Here is a 17,688-nt window from a genome sequence, read left to right as displayed (position 1 = left end):
TTTCAGCGGAGCCTTGTCTGGCAGCGAAACAGTTAATTCAGCCTCATTTACTGCCTTTAAAAACAACATAGCTGATATGGCTGACTTGCTTAAACAAATGTGGTTTCTACTGACAATTGAGATGTACAAACTATGGCATAAGGGTAAGACAAGCGGATAAGAGGCAATCCGTCATTTCGTTTAAGACATTAATGAGCGAGCGACGACGGACGTAGTCAATATAACTATCTGTTCAGCACTTTTGAAATGTACAGCGACAGAATTTAGAACATGGGCCATTCTTACAGTGCACTCCCTGTACAACAAGTCAGAATCGTAGGATAAATAAAGGGGGCATATAAACAGACAATGAAAGCTCTTACAATATTCAATGATTACATTTCTCTAAAACATGTTATAGGCTACATGTGCACCACCAAGTTAGAACAGTAGGCGAAATGAAGAGGCAAAAATAGACCAGATTATTAGGGTGAGGCACATTGAACGCTGTTTGGGTCTTTGCGTGTCAAAAAAGATAGAACACAACTTGACACATTAAAAAAGCTTTTAATTTGACAAGTCAAATAACACAATTTAATTATAGAATGTTGTGTGTGCTAAATTTGCACGTGCAAGCCAAGCGCCACCACTACTGTCAGTAACTCTGTCAAAGCTGTACAAAGCAAACAAGCACACACAACAAGCACACACCGGCGACGAACGATGTGTTTACAAAACCGCCTTGGTGAAATAGACCAAATTATTAGGGTGAGACACATGGGCTACTAACAGCTTACTACACAACATACACTTAGTATTAGTTTCTTAGCTACAGTATACCTATCTCCCTTGCATATTATATAATTTATGCAGCAGCATGCAAGACATTTTTGGACTCACCTTGTGAAGGTGGCACGGCTGTCCTCTTTGGGCAAATTTTGTCATCAAACTTTGTCATCAAAGTCTGGCATTCTCTGGATTTATGGTGGGAACTCGAGAAAAGAAAAACACAGCCACTACATTGAATAGCAGGCTGACGTCAGTGGTTGCTTTGCAATGCTTGCAGTTAGCCACTGATTCCTTCCAAACGACTCATTGTTAAATTTGCGATTTCCAACTTGTTGTGTAATCTTTATGTCCAGTGGCCGATGAGCACCGATAAGTTTTATCTATAATTTATCTTCATTATTTATCTTCATATGACAAGGATTAAAATGGATTTGCCAGGAGATTGTCGATTTAATTCATGATGATGATGATTGCTAGCTAAGACTTGTGTTGATGTTGACATCAGTCCAATCAAAGCTACTGTACATATAATGTGATTTAACATCATTTTATCTGTGGCCAATGACCTTGAGCCTTCTTGGAAGGGCACTTGTAATATAACTCTATGGCAGGACCCAAAGGGCTGAAATTCTGGATGTCTACCCTTACTAAGGACTTAAACTTGGCAATGACGTACTGTCCCCATGAGTGACTGAACACTGAGCCAATCATGGCGCAATGCTCCTATTTTCTGCTGGCTCGCCCCACCACCACAGAAAGCACTAAGCTAAGCTGAAACACCTGCATTTTGGAGCTGCCTAACTCAAGAAAACAAAAAAGAGACTGTGTGCATGCAGCTTTATTATCTGAATGATAGGTATATATTTTATTACATTGTTTGCAAACTGATATGTGACACGAATTAATTCCAAAATAACATGCAAAACAGGTAAGCCCCCCCCAAAAAAATGTATATGTACAGTTGAAGTCGGAAGTTTACATACACTTAGGTTGGAGTCATTAAAACTTGTTTTTCAACCACTCCACAAATTTCTTGTTAACAAACTATAGTTTTGGCAAGTCGGTTAGGACATCTACTTTGTGCATGACAGAGTAATTTTTCCAACAATTGTTTACAGACAGATTATTTCACTTATAACTCACTGTATCACAATTCCAGTGGGTCAGAAGTTTATATACAATGAGTGGACCTTTAAACAGCTTGGAAAATTCCAGAAAATGATGTCATGGCTTTAGAAGCTTCTGATAGGCTAATTTACATAATTTGAGTCAATTGGAGGTGTACCTGTGGATGTATTTCAAGGCCTACCTTCACACTCAGTGCCTCTTTGCTTGACATCATGGGGAAATCAAAATAAATCAGCCAAGACCTCAGAAAAAAATTGTAGACCTCCACAAGTCTGGTTCATCCTTGGGAGCAATTTCCAAACGCCTGAAGGTACCACGTTCATCTGTACAAACAATAGTACGCAAGTATAAACACCATGGGACAACGCAGCCATCATACCACTCAGGAAGGAGACGCGTTCTGTCTCCTAGAGATGAACGTACTTTGGTGCGAAAAGTGCAAATCAATCCCAGAACAACAGCAAAGGACCTTGTGAAGATGCTGGAGGAAACAGGTACAAAAGTATCTATATCCACAGTAAAACGAGTCCTATATCGACATAACCTGAAAGGCTTCTCAGCAAGGAAGAAGCCACTGCTCCAAAACCACCATAAAAAAGCCAGACTACGGTTTGCAACTTCACATGGGGACAAAGATCGTACTTTTTGGAGAAATGTCCTCTGGTCTGATGAAACAAAAATAGAACTGTTTGGCCGTAATGACCATCGTTATGTTTGGAGGAAAAAGGGGGAGGCTTGCAAGCCGAAGAACACCATCCCAACCGTGAAGAACGGGGGTGGCAGCATCATGTTGTGGGGGTGCTTTGCTGCAGGAGGGACTGGTGCACTTCACAAAATAGATGGCATCATGGGGGAGGAAAATTATCTGGATATATTGAAGCAACATCTCAAGACATCAGTCAGGAAGTTAAATGGTCGCAAATGGGTCTTCCAAATTGACAATGACACCAAGCATACTTCCATAGTTGTGACCAAGTGGCTTAAGGACAACAAAGTCAAGGTAATGGAGTGGCCATCACAAAGCCCTGACCTCAATCCTATAGAAAATGTGTGGGCAGAACTGAAAAAGCGTGTGCGAGCAAGGAGGCCTACAAACCTGACTCAGTTACACCAGCTCTGTCAGGAGGAACTTATTGTGGGAAGCTTGTGGAAGGCTACCCAAAACATTTGACCCAATTTAAAGGCAATGCTACCAAATACTAATTGCATGTATGTAAACTTCTGACCCACTGGGAATGTGATGAATGAAATAAAAGCTGAAATAAATAATTCTCTCTACTATTATTCTGACATTTCATTGTCTTAAAATAAAGTGGTGATCCTAACTGACCTAAGACAGGGAATTTTTACTAGGATTAAATGTCAGGAATTGTGAAAATCTGAGTTTAAATGTATTTGGCTAAGGTGCATGTAAATTTCCGACTTCAACTGTATATATATATTTTTTAAATTACTAAAAATGTGGGGTTCAAATCACAGGTCGCCACTGTTCATATTATGCAAAAAAACTGACAAAATGCAATGAAGTATGGTGGCCATTGGCTCAATTTACCACAAGGCAAAAATGTTGACTATATTAGCCCACACAGCTACAAGGATGCACTTTCATGCTAGGTTTAGGACCTCAAATTGTAGCTTATAGAGACCCTAACTGATGTATAAAACATTCTTAAAACTGTATACATCGGTTTAGATACAAGCATCATGAAACCTCTATTTTCAACCTTTGTGAAAATATTTTTGGGGGATCTAACTTGCTTATCACTTTTTCCATGTTGTTTCTTCCTTCACAGACTGAAATTATGACATCTATGACATCAACCAATATTTGGTTACCTGGTTAATTTTGTGTACAGTTTCCTAGAAACAAGAGGTGGCTCAACTAACCCTTTGGCTCAACTTACCCCACTCTCTCCTACTGACTGGATTAGCTCAATTAACCTAAACTCTACCAATTATTCCAGCAGCCAATGGGGAACAACAAAAGCAGACAAACGAAGAGAGAAATAAACAGTACAAACTGAATTTACCTTTTAAATGTGGTGGATAAGACGGATGACTGAAGACAACGGCCTGGAGGACAATGTTGTGCATTTTTAAATGACTGCCAATCAAACGCTGCCTCTCTCTCCTCCCTTGTTTGTTTTCTGTCTCATGAGCAAACTCGCACTGAAAGTCAGAATGTATTAAAAGGATGTTAATGGAGAACCTTGGAGGCTTGACCATGTTCATTCTACTGTAGCTCTACACTGTTTAAAAACAATCTATTTCATCTTGTTATCTAAGCTCTATCAGTGGCCGTCGGTGCCATTTAAGATGAGGGAGGACGATAATTTTTTTATGAGCATGGTCTTATTTCTATTACAGCATATTGAATGACTGTCATTCAAATTCCATTCACCCAGTTCAATGTAACATCGATAGGTTTATGCTACTACATGATACTTGAATTGTCTCTATATCCATCATGAGGTTAATACAACCTAGCCTACGAATAAAAGTTTTGAGAGACAAATTTGAGTAATAAAGATGACAGGAAGTGACACATTCAATACCGCCTTGCATCTAGCATCTAGCTGATCTAGGGTTTAAACATTAGTCCAACAGTTGAAAACAAGAGTTTTTAAAGGACAAATTCAGGTATGTTTATCCTTTTTTCGTTCCGTTTGCTTCCATTTAAGAAACATTATTCAACAGAATCGGCGGAATGAATACACCCCTGATCACCCGCAAACACGGCTCAAACAGCACAATCACTTTGCTCATTGTATAATTCCTTCTCGCATCAACACGCTTTCCTCCTCTCACCTTTTCCCTTCGCTTGTGGACTTAATTGCACAACACAACAGCTGTCTGTGACCAGGCGAAAAAACCTTTCCAAGCCAAACCTTCATACCATAATCACTAACCACTACACACAGCCTACATCGCTGTCACCATATTAGCTAACGTCATTGTCAACATAGCTACTCGAACTAAAACGTTAGTAAACCCGCTACAATCATGCAGTACAGTGTACAGCAAGCAGTTTGGCAGTTACACCGGCGGGCCCCGGTGGCAATAAACTAATAAAACCAAAAGCTTACCTTGACTTGGAAGAGTTCCAGTGTTAGATAACCATAGCCAGCCTCATTCCTCTCTGTTTGAGCCAGGTGTTTGAGTAGGTTAAACAATCTAGCTGCATTCACTAGCTAAGTAAGTGAAAGTGAAAAAAAATACAACAAGCTCTCTCTCGCTTCTCCTTCGTTTTTTGAAGAAATGAATTTGTTCAAAACTTTTCAACTATTGTCTTTCTCTCTGAGTCAACTACTCACCACATTTTATGCACTGCAGTGCTAGATAGCTGTAGCTTATGCTTTCAGTACCAGATTATTTATCTGATCCCTTGATTGGGGGGCAACATGTCAGTTCATGCTGCAAGAGCTCTGATTGGTTGGAGGACTACTGTGTAAGCCAATGGAAGGGGGTGAGAACCATGAACCTCCTAGGTTTTGTATAGAAGCCAATGTACCCAGAGGAGGACAGAAACTAGCTGTCCTCCGGCTACACCATGGTGCTACGCCAGAGAGTGCTGTTGAGGCTACTGTAGACCTTCATTGCAAAACAGTGTGCATTTATTAATTATTTGGTGACGTGAGTATATTTAGTATAGTTTCATCCCAAAATTATAACTGTTTTTGTGTTTAATTTTTATGAAATTCATTGAGGTAGATGGTCCTCCCCTCCCTCCTCTGAGGAGCCCCCACTGAGCTCTATTGAGGGGGTGCTAAGGAGTATTTTTGTCCGAACAATAAAGGCCTAGTTCACAATTTTTTTAAATAAAAAAATAGTTATTATTATTAATTTATTTTTCGACTAGGATTGGATTGTAACCAGTGCTATAGTCATTTGACACAAAAATATAGGTCTTTGGCCACGCACACCAGCATAAATACCTGAAAATACCTCATCCCTATTATAAAATATGGTGGTGGATCTTTGATGTTATGGGGCTATTTTGCTTCCACTGGTCCTGGGGCCCTTCTTAAGGTCAAGGGCATCGTGAACTTTACCAAGTACCAGGACATTTAGCCTGGTTGCCATCTCTGTTGAGATATTACATTCCACTCCTTGCCACTTCTGCCATTTGCCAAAGAGACGGGCAGTTCAGCAATCTTCAAATATGAACATTCTATCATTAATGAGCTTGAGGAGATCAGAAGACTTGATCCTAATTCGATAACCCTCACAGCTATCATCTAACCACAATATTTATCATCATAATTTATAAATTTTATTGGAAACATTATAACATTGGGCATTCTGACGTAATACATTTAATTAGAACATAACAATTGCCGCGCGGATAAAAGAAGCTTCCCGTTTACTACATTTTTACCACCAGCCAATGTGATCAGCTTCTTCATTGGGAGGGACGTCTAACGTGGATCGCTAAAATAATGATTATAATCACATTTCCTCAATTTAAATATTAGGCCTATGTGGACAACTATAAGCTACATTTGCTAGCCAAGCACCAGTGATCAGTGTAGCCATTTATCGTACAGACATGAAACACTATCTTCACGCCTAGAATTAAAAAAAACACAAGCTTCCGTCATAGACTCAATAGAATTTAAAAAGAAAATAAAAATTACAGGGGGAAGTTTGGAAAAATTAATGTCGATCCAGAAAGTATCCTAAAGTAGCCTGTCTGGCGTCCATATTAATAAGAGAGGAGGGACAAATAATCTAACTGAAATGAGCAGAACAAAATTGTAAAAATGTAAGGAAGTCATGATGAGTAGCAAGTGCGAGGAATGACGACAGGTGCCAGTTTTGCGTTTGTTTCCTCTCATTATTGGGATGCAACTGAAGCAAATGTAGCTCAATTGAATCTTGTAGCCTAATATATTTTCCGTATCGTTATTTCTTTTTCTCATTACGGACCCCTCTCTAGCCACTTTGAACAACATGATCTTGCATTGACACTGCCTTCTCAAAGGAAAGACCGCAGCATGTCGTAACGGTATTGTTTATTGTAAATTCTATATTGCGCGCACCCATGTACCATAATGTTGTCATGGAAAATATTAATATTGATTCCAACTACAAACCAGCAACTGTACCGTAAATCTGGCTGCATATTGAACATTGAGAGTGCCGAAAGGCCAGTCTTTTTGGCAAGTGACAGGAGTGATAAGGACTGGAATGTTAGTTAAAAATACTGGTACTCAGACTAGGTTGCCTCTGCCAGGACAATAACCAAAAGCACACATCAAAATCCCCAAAGAACTGGTTAATTGTCCACAAAATCAACATTTTGCAATTACCGTCTCAGTCTCCAGAAGCACAGATGAAGGATATCAAGGATCTTGAAATATTCTGTATGGAGGACTGGTCTAAGATCCCTCCCAATGTGTTCTCCAAAAAAGGCTTAGTGTCGTTATCCTTGCAAAGGGAGGGTGCAAGAGTATTGAAAACAGGGGAGGCAATAATTTTGACCCTTATCTTTTTGCGAGTTAAAAAACATTACTTGTCAAACAAAATCTCCTACTCTGAGCAATTGTATTAGTAAAAAAGTATATACATTTTTTTGAGCATACAATATCGCTCAGGATTTGTATTATTTAACTATACAGTATTTTTTTCTCATCTTCATCAGGGGATCAATAACTCCGGACCCCACTGTATAAATAGATACACACACTCTCCCCAGAAATGCCACTTCAGACACTGAGGAGCACAATTAGATTACCTGCAAACTGTGACGGACAGCTTGTTTACCCATCCTGTTTGCTCAAATTAAGACGAGGGAAAGCAAACATGACTGTAAGGGCCACTTTGTGTGGTGTGTGTGTAGTAGCAGCTTGTTGACCTAGCCTACTGTTGAGACCTAGCCTACTTTAATGATAATCCCCCTGCCAGTTCCACTACACTGACACACACACCACTAACTAAGCCCACACAGAGGTATACCGTAGGCTTACAGTTTTGTAGTACTGCTATACTGATACACATGCCTTCTACAGACATGAGTAGTGAGATGGGGAGTGTATGAGTACATTGATTGAGGGCCACTCAACCCACTGACCACCAGTTATCTTCTACGACCTCTCTTTCTACCCCCCCCCTCGTTCTCTCTCTTTCGCTCTCTCGCTCGCTCTCTCCCTCTCTCTCTCTCTCTCTCTCTCTCTCTCTCACACACACACACACACACTCTCTCTCTCTCCCTTCCTCTCTCTTTCTCTCTTCTTCCCTGGGTTTTATTGGTGAGATAACAAATGCCTGGTCAGCCAGAGAGAGAAAGAAAGAGGAAGAGGATGTGATAAACACGGCTCTCCTGTCCGTGTCACGTCCTCTCTGGGCTGTTATTCATCACCTGCTTCAGATTGACCTCCACAGGAAATTCATCCTCCATTAAATTAGAAAAAAAAAGAAAAATCACTTCCTTCTATTGGCCCCCTTTGATATTTTTGATTTGATAGAGTACCTGCTATTGAGCATCTCAAGCCTCTCAAATCTCCCATTTCTAATCTGTCTCTATCGCTCTCTCATTCGCTCTCTCTACGAGCTCCGCAAATCCTTTAGAGACGCAAAACTTGAATTGATGTTCGACAACTCAGACTCGCATGTGACAAGGACTACAGCTTTCTAAACCTACCATCCATATAGAAATTAAAGATGAAATAAAATGTCCTCGGGATCTATATAAGTGGAACGAGAAACGGAAGAAGCTACAGTTCATGGAAGTTAAGAAATGGTCTGACAAGAACACTAGCTACGAATGTAGAATAAATATTGTTAAGATGTGTATTTTATCCAAGGTAATGTTCCACCCTCTGCAACTGGATCTTGGAATTCCTGACGACAGGCTGTGAGGATTGACAACAACACCTCCTCCACACTGACTCTTAACACGGCCAGCAGCATACCACCCTGCATACCACTGCTGGCTTGCTTCTGAAGCTAAGCAGGGTTGGTCCTGGTCAGTCCCTGGATGGGAGACCAGGTGCTGCTGGAAGTGGTGTTGGAGGGCAAGTAGGAGGCACTCTTTCCTCTGGTCTAAACAAAGATCCCAATGCCCCAGGGCAGTGATTGGGGACACTGCTCTGTGTAGGGTGCCGTCTTTCGGATGGGACGTTAAACGGGTGTCCTGACTCTCTGAGGTCATTAAAGATCCCATGGCACTTATCGTRAGAGTAGGGGTGWTAACCCCGGTGTCCTGGCTAAATTCCCAATCTGGCCCTCAACCATCACGGTCACCTAATAATCCCCAGTTTACAATTGGCTCATTCATCCCCCTCCTCTCCCCTGTAACTATTCCCCAGGTCGTTGCTGCAAATGAGAACGTGTTCTCAGTCAAAATAACGGTAAAAAAAAAAAAAAAACACAGGGGCCCCCCCAGGGGTGAGTCCTCTGCTGTACTCCCTGTTAAGCCACGACTGCGTGGCTTTGCACGACACCAACTCCATCATCAAGTTTGTTGATGACACTATGGTTGTAGGCCTGATAACCAACAACGAAGAGTAAGGGAGGAGGTAAGTGAACTGGCATTGTGGTGTCATGACAACAACCTCTCCCTCAACATCAGCAAAACAAAGGAGCTGATTGTTGATTTCAGGAAGCAGAAGAGTGAACATGCCCCGATCCACATCAATGGGACTGCAGTAGAGAAAGTCACAGGTTCTCTCCAAATACTACCGCTGCACCATCGAGAGCGTTTTGACCGGTTGCATCACGGCCTGGTACAGGAATTGCTCCGTCCACGACCGCAGGGTAGTGACTGAGTTACGGTAAGATCAGCTGTGTGTTCCTTTCACAGGTAAAGAGGATACTCCCACACCCTTCTGAGAGGAGTACTAATAAAACACTAGCCAATTAGAATGTGACCAACCCTGCCTTGTTTCATTACAAAATGTTGTAATTGTAAAGAATTCAGTTCCCAGCAATAGGTCTATCTATGTCTATGTATACTGAACAAAAATATGAATGCAACATGCAAAGTGTTGGTTCAATGTTTCATGAGCTGAAATAAAATTTCCCCAGAAATGTTCCACACGCACAAAAAGCTTATTTATCTAAAATGTTGTGCACACATTTGTTTACATCCCTGTTAGTGAGCATTTCTCTTTGTCAAAATAATCCATCCACTTGACAGGTGTGGCATATCAAGAAGTGGCTCAATACACAGGTGCACCTTGTGCTGGGGACAATAAAAGGCCACTCTAAAATGTGCATTTTTGTCACACCACACAATGCCACAGATGTCTCAAGTTTTGAGGGAGCGTGCAATTGGCATGCTGACTGCAGGAATGTCCACCAGAGCTGTTGCCAGAGAATGTAATGTTCATTTCTCTACCATAAGCCTCCTCCAGCATCATTTTAGAGAATTTGGCAGTACGTCCAACCAGCCTCACAACCGAATTCCACGTGTAACCATGCCAGCCAACGACCTCCACATCCGGCTTCTTCGCCTGTGGGATCAGCTGAGACCCGCCACCCGGACAGCTGATGAAACTCATTCTGATTGGCGGGGCCTGGCTCCGCAGTGGGTGGGCCTGGCTCCCAAATGAGTGGGCCTATAACCTCCCAGATCCACCCATGGCTGCGCCCCACCCAGTCATGTGAAATCCATAGATTAGGGCCAAATTAATTTATTTCAATTTACTGATTTCCTTATATGAACTGTAACTCAGCAATATCGTTGAAATTGTTGCATCTTGTGTTTATATTTCTGTTCAGTATAGTTCTAGATTTCATTCACCTCATAGCAAGGGTGTTGCAGGCATCAGTAGTTTAAACTTATAAACTTAACATGGGTAAAACATCAGGGTGTAGTTAAACATTCACAAAAGCCTTTCCAGGAACAGTGTACTACTCTACAGTAGCTGTGTTCTGCGCCGAGAAAGGCTTGTGGCGCTAGCTAAAGCTGAGCTCGTGTCATTCAACATTAGCCCCTCCATACTGTATGTCAAAGTCTCTCTGTGGAGAGTTATGGCTTTAATATCATGACCACTAGCCAGGACCATTTGTTCTCCAGGGCACCTATGAAATGGTCATCGTGATTATGTTTTTACTCCGCCACAGACTTTTATTGGCTCCAAGCTGAAATGTGTTTGTAAAGCATTTTGATTTATATATATATATATATATATATATATATATATATATAGAGAGAGAGAGAGACAGAGAGACAGAGAGAGAGAGACAGAGAGAGAGAGACAGACAGACAGACAGACAGATGCTTTTAGAGGTTTTTTTGGGGGAGGGGACACATACAGTATAATAAGACACAAATGTAATCCTGACATCACATGCAGTGCCTTCGGAAAGCGTTCAGACACCTTGACTTTTTCCACATTTTGTTACGTTACAGCCTTATTCGAAAATGGATTAAATAAAATAAAATCCTCATCAATCTCTACACAATACCCCATAGTCACAAAGTAAAAACTGGTTTTTAGAAATGTTTACAAAATTATTTAAAATAAAAACAGAAATACCTTATTACATCAATTTTAAGACCCTTTCCTATGAGACTCGAAATTGAGCTCAGGTGCATCCTGTTTCCATTGATCATGCTTGAGATGTTTGGAGTCCAACTGTAGTAAATTCAATAGTTTGGACATGATTTGGAAAGGCACACACCTTTTTATATAATGTTCCACAGTTGACAATGCACGTAAGAGCAAAAACCAAGCCATGAGGTCGAAGGAATTGTCTGTAGAGCTCTGAGACAGGATTGTGTCGAGGCACACATCTGGGGAAGGGTACCAAAACAAATCTGCAGCATTGAAGGTCCCCAAGAACACAGTGGCCTCCATCATTCTTAAATGGAGGATGTTTGGAACCACCAAGACCCAGACCCTTCCTAGAGCTGGCCGCCTGGCCAAACTGAGCAATAGCGGGAGAAGGGTCTTGGTCAGGCAGGTGAACAAGAACCTGATTGTCACTCTGACAGAGCTCTAGAGTTCCTCTGTGGAGATGGGAGAACCTTCCAGAAGGACAACCATCTCTGCAGCACTCCACCAATCAGGCCTTTATGTTAGAGTGGCCAGACGACAGCCACTCCTTAATAAAAGGCACATGACAGCCAGCTTGGAGTTAGCCAAAAAGCACCAAAATACTCTCAGACCATGAGAAACATTATTCTCGGGTCTGATGAGACCAAGATTGAACTCTTTGGCCTGAATACCAAGTGGCACGCCTGGAGGAAACCTGGCATCATCCCTACGGTGAAGCATGGTGGTGGCAGCATCATGTTGTGGGGATGTTTTTCAGGGGCAGGGACTGGGAGACTAGTCAGGATCGAGCTAAAGATCAACAGAGCAAAGTACAGATAAATCCTTGATGAAAACCTGCTCCAGAGCGCTCAGGACCTCAGACTGGGGCGAAGGTTCACTTTCCAACATGACAACAACCCTAAGCACACAGGAAAGACAACGCAGAAGTGGCTTCGGGACAAGTCTCTGAATGTCCTTGAGTGGCCGAGCCAGAGCCCAGACTTGAACCCGATCGAACATCTCCAGAGAGACCTGAAAATAGCTTTGCAGCAACGCTCCCCATCCAACCTGACAGAGATTGAGAGGATCTGCAGAGAAGAATGGGTGAAACTCCTCAAGTACACGTGTGCCAAGGTTGTAGCGTCATACCCAAGAAGACTAGATGCTGTAATCGCTGTCAAAGGTGCTTCAACAAAGTACCAAGTAAATACAACTTTTTTTTTCATTCATAAATTATCCAAAACTTAAAAACAACTGTTTTTGCTTTATCATTATAGGTTATTGTGTGTAGATTGATAAGGGGGGAAAAAATTCATACATTTTAAAATAAGGCCTTAACGTAACAAAATGTGGAAAAAGTCAAGGGATTTGAATACCGTTCAAAATTCTAACCGTATGTCCAATCTATCCTCCCATTGTGTTACTATAATATTCTAATATAAATAGAGAATATATTAATACACTGAACAAAAATATAAACTCAACATGTAAAGTGTTGGTCCCATGTTTCATGAGCTGAAATAAAATATCCCAGAAATTTTCCATAGACACAAAAATATTATTTATCTCCTAGTTTGTGTACAAATTTGTTGTGGCATTTCAAGAAGCTGATTAAACAGCATGATCATTACACATGTAAAAGGACACTCTAAAATGTGCAGTTTTGTCACACAACACAATGCCACAATGGGTGTAATTGGCATGCTGACTGCAGGAATGTCTACCTGTGCAGTTGCTAGAAAATGGAATGTTCCTTTCTCTACCATAAAACGTTGTTTTAGAGAATTTGGCAGTACGTCCAACCGACCTCACAACCGCAGTCCACGTGTAACCATGCCAGCCAACGACCTCCTCATCCGGCTTCTTCACCTGCGGGCTCCTCTGAGACCAGCCACCCGGACAGCTGAGGAGTATTTCTGTCTGTAATAAAGCCCTTTTGTGGGGAAAAACTCATTCTTATTGGCTGGGTCTGGTTCCCCAGTGGGTGGGCCTTTGCCCTCCCAGGCCCATCCATGGCTGTGCCCCTGCCCAGTTGTGAAATCCATAGATTAGGGCCTAATTAATTTATTTGAATTGATTGATTTCTTTATATGAACTGTAACTCAGTAAAATTGTTGAAATTGTTGCTTGCTGCATTTATATTTTTGTGCAGTATATATTCATATTTAATATTTTCATGTGTAATATTAATATAATATTTGATAGATGTCCAGTAGATAATGAATGGGGAAAGTCTGGTATACAAAATACAGTCATTCAAAGAAAATGCACAACTTACTTGAAAATCAAAGCACCCATAACCACACCTGGGCCTAAACAAACCATCCCAACTGACACCTGATACAGTGGCTGGCTGTGCTTGAAAACATGCAGGGCTTTGTACACAATGGTTTGCATAATATGAAAAACACCTAGCGCACCTGAACACACCAGGGTAAGCGTGACAATAACTCTCTCTCTGTTTCCCAGAAACAGAATGAACAGACACAGACCTCGGTTCAAATACTTCACTTCTCTTTTTCTCGACCTGCACTCTTGGCACTCGGAACATATGAATTTCACTGTGCCCTTGCGATTACATCTGCGACCCTGTGCATGTGACTAATAAACTCATCTAATCTAATCAACTAATCTAACACTATTTGAAATCTTTCAGAATCATTGAGTGTTTGCCTGCCTGGAGTGTCAAATGAATGGGGTTTTCTGTTTTGTGACTATTCTAATCGTCCATTAAACCAGGCAAGCTCAATTAAGCACAAATAAAGTATCTGAATAATTAAAAATAGTACTTGAACCCATAGGTCCGACAGACATGTAGGTTTTCCAGAGTTTTCCCTTTCCTGGCCTCATTTATCGAAAAAAAGATAAAAACATCTCGTAAAAAAGATGGTATTTGGGCTATGTGGTTATTTGTAGTGGAAAACAGACAGGCAGAGATGATGAAGGGCTTTGGGCTAATTTCTCCATCTAAACCACAGGGTCTCTGAGCGTGCCTCTGTCTCTGGGGAGAAGATGGGGCTGTCGTGGTCCTCCACATACAGCTGTTCAGGGGACATGTATGGAGCACATATAGTATACGCTGGTATGCGGCTGGTAATCTCTATACTGTTGATATGGCTGTATGCATGTATTCTCAGGTTAGCATGACATAATCTGTATATCTCCTGTCACACGTTCATTGAGATATTGTCTATGCCAATGGTGGTATCCACATTAATACATGAAACATTTACATGGGTGTCTTGATTTGTCAAAGGAATGCCCAGCAACCCTCAGCACCCATGAACATTCTAACCATTACCCTCCTCTCTCAAGATCTACCTCACCCTATCATACACCAACTCCACCCAATGATATCCCCCCTTTCCTCTCCTCCCCGTCCCCAGGCCCTACCTGTATGGTGGGAGAGGAGCGGTGCTTGCGGGTGGTGGTGGTGGACATGGTGGTGGTGGTCTCAATAAAGGTGGTGGACATCTCGGGGGGCTGGGCGGTGGTGCGAGCCGACCCGGCCACAGAGGGCACGTCGCCTACCAATCGGACACTGCCGTTGATCTTGATGTTGGGGTTGCCCTCGGCAGCCATGTTGAGGACCTTGAGGCCGTTGTAGTAGAGGCCGGACAGCTGACCCTGGAAGGGCCGACTGCGGTCGCTGCCACCGATGGTGACTGTGGCCTGGGTGTTGAATATCGTTAGCTGCCGACCTAAAGGATGGAACCAGACAGAGGTCATTCACATCAAGGAACAACAAGAGACTGTGTAGGAAAATAAGGTCTGATGACTCAAAGATCCGGCTTCATATGATAAATGTTGGTGACCTCATTTTGTGTGTACGTGTGCGTGTGCGTGTGTGTGTGTGTGTGTGTGTGTACGTCACTATGTGCACTTATAAGTCCTTGACAATCAAAAGGTCCTTACAGTATGTCACTATGAGGTCGGTTGTAAAAACCTTTACGGTGAAACTATAAAGAAAGGTCAACTGAAGAGGCTATAACTAGCCTGGGCCCAGGGAGCTAACCCCAAATATACCGGGTCAACACGTCTGGCTACAAGGGTGATGTCTCCCAGGATGTATTCACTGTAGAAAGGTCATCGTGTTGTTAGCCGTAATTACGAGATTACGGGTTGTGATCTGAGGCTGAGGGAGGAGAGGAGAGAGGAGGACGGAAAGGAGGAGAAAAGGTCAACGCTTTATGTCTGTCTCCTCAAACTGGCCCTTTGGGGCAGCCTCGGATCAGCTGCATCTAATAAGGCTAGAGCTAATGCCATAGCTAAGAAAACAAAGAGTGGGGTAGGGACGAATGTTTAAAAGGCTAGGGCAAATGCTGAAGCCTGAAAGCAGAGAAAGGAACTGATGTTTAAAAAGCTAGGGCTAATGCCAAAGGTATAAATCAGGAGGGCAGGAATCTGAAAGAGAAAAGCAGTAGACGAAAAGAGGATATTTACAGTACATGTCAAGTCTAAGTATTCTAAGTAATATCACCGACACAGCATCTTGAATAAGCGTATATTTGAAACTTAAAACAACAAAAAATGTATAATATTACAAATCGTAATATTCAACTTAGCAAGTATTGAGTAAACTGTTGAGCTGTTAGAAAATTGTTTACCCAGTTTAATGCAATCATTCTCCAATACCATCAACATAGGATTCTGGTTACAGAATTAACAAATGATTGTACATCAAAAGATTATTAACTGACTCAACATTGTAGATGTACAACAGCATATTGATTCATGCATTAGGTGACTACTTGCATTTGAAATGGCATTCAAGTTTAAATGGGTGTTAAAGGGACTTTAGGACATACTTGAACATTGTTACTTCTGTTTTATCGTAAAGCTAATTTTAGAAGGATTCAAGATGTAGAGTATATGAAATAATCTTTTCATGTGTAGTATGAACATGAGATAGGATGGAATATTATCTTCAATAGAAGTCCCTTTAACTGAGTAGAGTGATTATAAATTATGAATTATCATGAGATTTACTTGGGTAATTAACTTGGGTACCAAAAAAATCTAATCAAACGTATTCGAATTGAGAAAGAAAATGAGGTTAGGAAGTTATTAGTTCATGCTAAAATCATATTTTAACGTAGTAAAATAAAGTATCAGTTCAGCAGGCAAATGCAAAAAATAAAAAGTTCAACGTTGAGCTCAATAGAAGAGAATTTAAAAGTTAGAAGTTGTGTTAAGGTTACCTTTCTCTTGTAGCCAGTCCACTACTGGCCGGGCGTATTTCAATGGGAATTTCTTAGTGGCAATTTCAAGGCGTTCATTATCGGTTGTCGCTGTTTTAAAGTTTAAAAAAAACATTTAAATCATTTAGAAAACAGTTTGCATTTGGCAGCAGGCATTTTAAACACAATTGAACACATGCTCACTTCAAACTATTGTTGTCATTTTCATGCAAGCAGTTAAAAAAATGTTGAACACTTTTAGTTGCAGGTTGGAATTGATGTCTTGTTTTATGAGATAGGTGAAGTGTCAACAGTAAAGTGGAAACAAATAGAGGTCATTTGCTGCTCTGCTGGTTTTCACCAGGCTTTACGAACAGGCGACAGAAGAACCACTATGTTTTTGGCATTTCAATTCATTTAAACATTGACAAAGATATTTAGAGCCATCATAAAAAAACAGCAATTTTTTTCTCATGGGATGAAATGTATTCAAGTATCTTGAATAACAGTTAACAAACCCTTCCAATGCACATGCGCCATGCAACCATTTTATACTATTAGGACACAGTTCATGGGCATTACGGTGGACTTAGCAACAGTTTGCGTCTTTTTCTTCAAATCCAACATTAAGGACAGAAAATAGGAGTAAAGCTGTGATACTAGCAATTTTCACTGGACAGCATTTGCTTTTTTCTTCCCCAGAAACCAGTTCACCTCAGTAGTCAAAGAAGGTTTAGTGCGTGTGCATGTGCGTGCGTTGCGCGTGTGCATGCGTGTTACACACCATACTGAGAAACAGGGAAAGGCCTTGGGGGCAAATGGAGGTTGAACAGTAGGGGTGGCAAAGGAATAGGGTTGAATATGTTTTAGGATGGGTATGCTGTTGGTGTAGAAACGCCCGCTGTTTCCACACCAGAGTCAAGTCGTGATGGGAGACAAGTAACCCCTATTGGGAGACAAGCTGCCACGGGGTAGGAACCAAAACAAAAAAAAAAGGTAGGAACCAAATTCCAGGACCCCAAAGAGACAGGGGTACCTTAGGGCCCACCCAAAGTGAGAACCCCTACCACGTATCTTCCCTCCTTTTCTATCCCCTAAAGAGAGACCTCATTTCAGCCTTCTGCAAA

General features: G+C 41.4%; 1 protein-coding gene across 7 annotated transcripts in view; it reads right to left on the bottom strand.

The window, feature by feature from the left end:
* The window catches only part of nrxn3a (neurexin 3a), a 423,493-nt gene that overhangs the window by 40,885 nt on the left and 364,920 nt on the right, over positions 1 to 17,688 (bottom strand). For 4 of the 7 annotated variants that reach the window (XM_023993917.2, XM_023993923.2, XM_023993921.2 and 1 more), the window contains one exon: positions 14,775 to 15,082. In XM_023993917.2, the coding sequence (XP_023849685.2) occupies positions 14,775 to 15,082 (308 nt within the window). Of the gene's footprint in view, positions 1 to 14,774; positions 15,083 to 16,582; positions 16,673 to 17,688 lie in introns of all 7 variants that reach the window. The other 3 variants (XM_070445086.1, XM_023993922.2, XM_023993920.2) reach the window with 1 other exon arrangement.

This window comes from Salvelinus sp. IW2-2015, linkage group LG9 (assembly GCF_002910315.2).
Source record: "Salvelinus sp. IW2-2015 linkage group LG9, ASM291031v2, whole genome shotgun sequence".
NCBI lineage: Eukaryota > Metazoa > Chordata > Actinopteri > Salmoniformes > Salmonidae > Salvelinus > Salvelinus sp. IW2-2015.
Note: the sequence above shows the minus strand (reverse complement) of the source record. Positions and strands in the feature narration are given on the sequence as shown.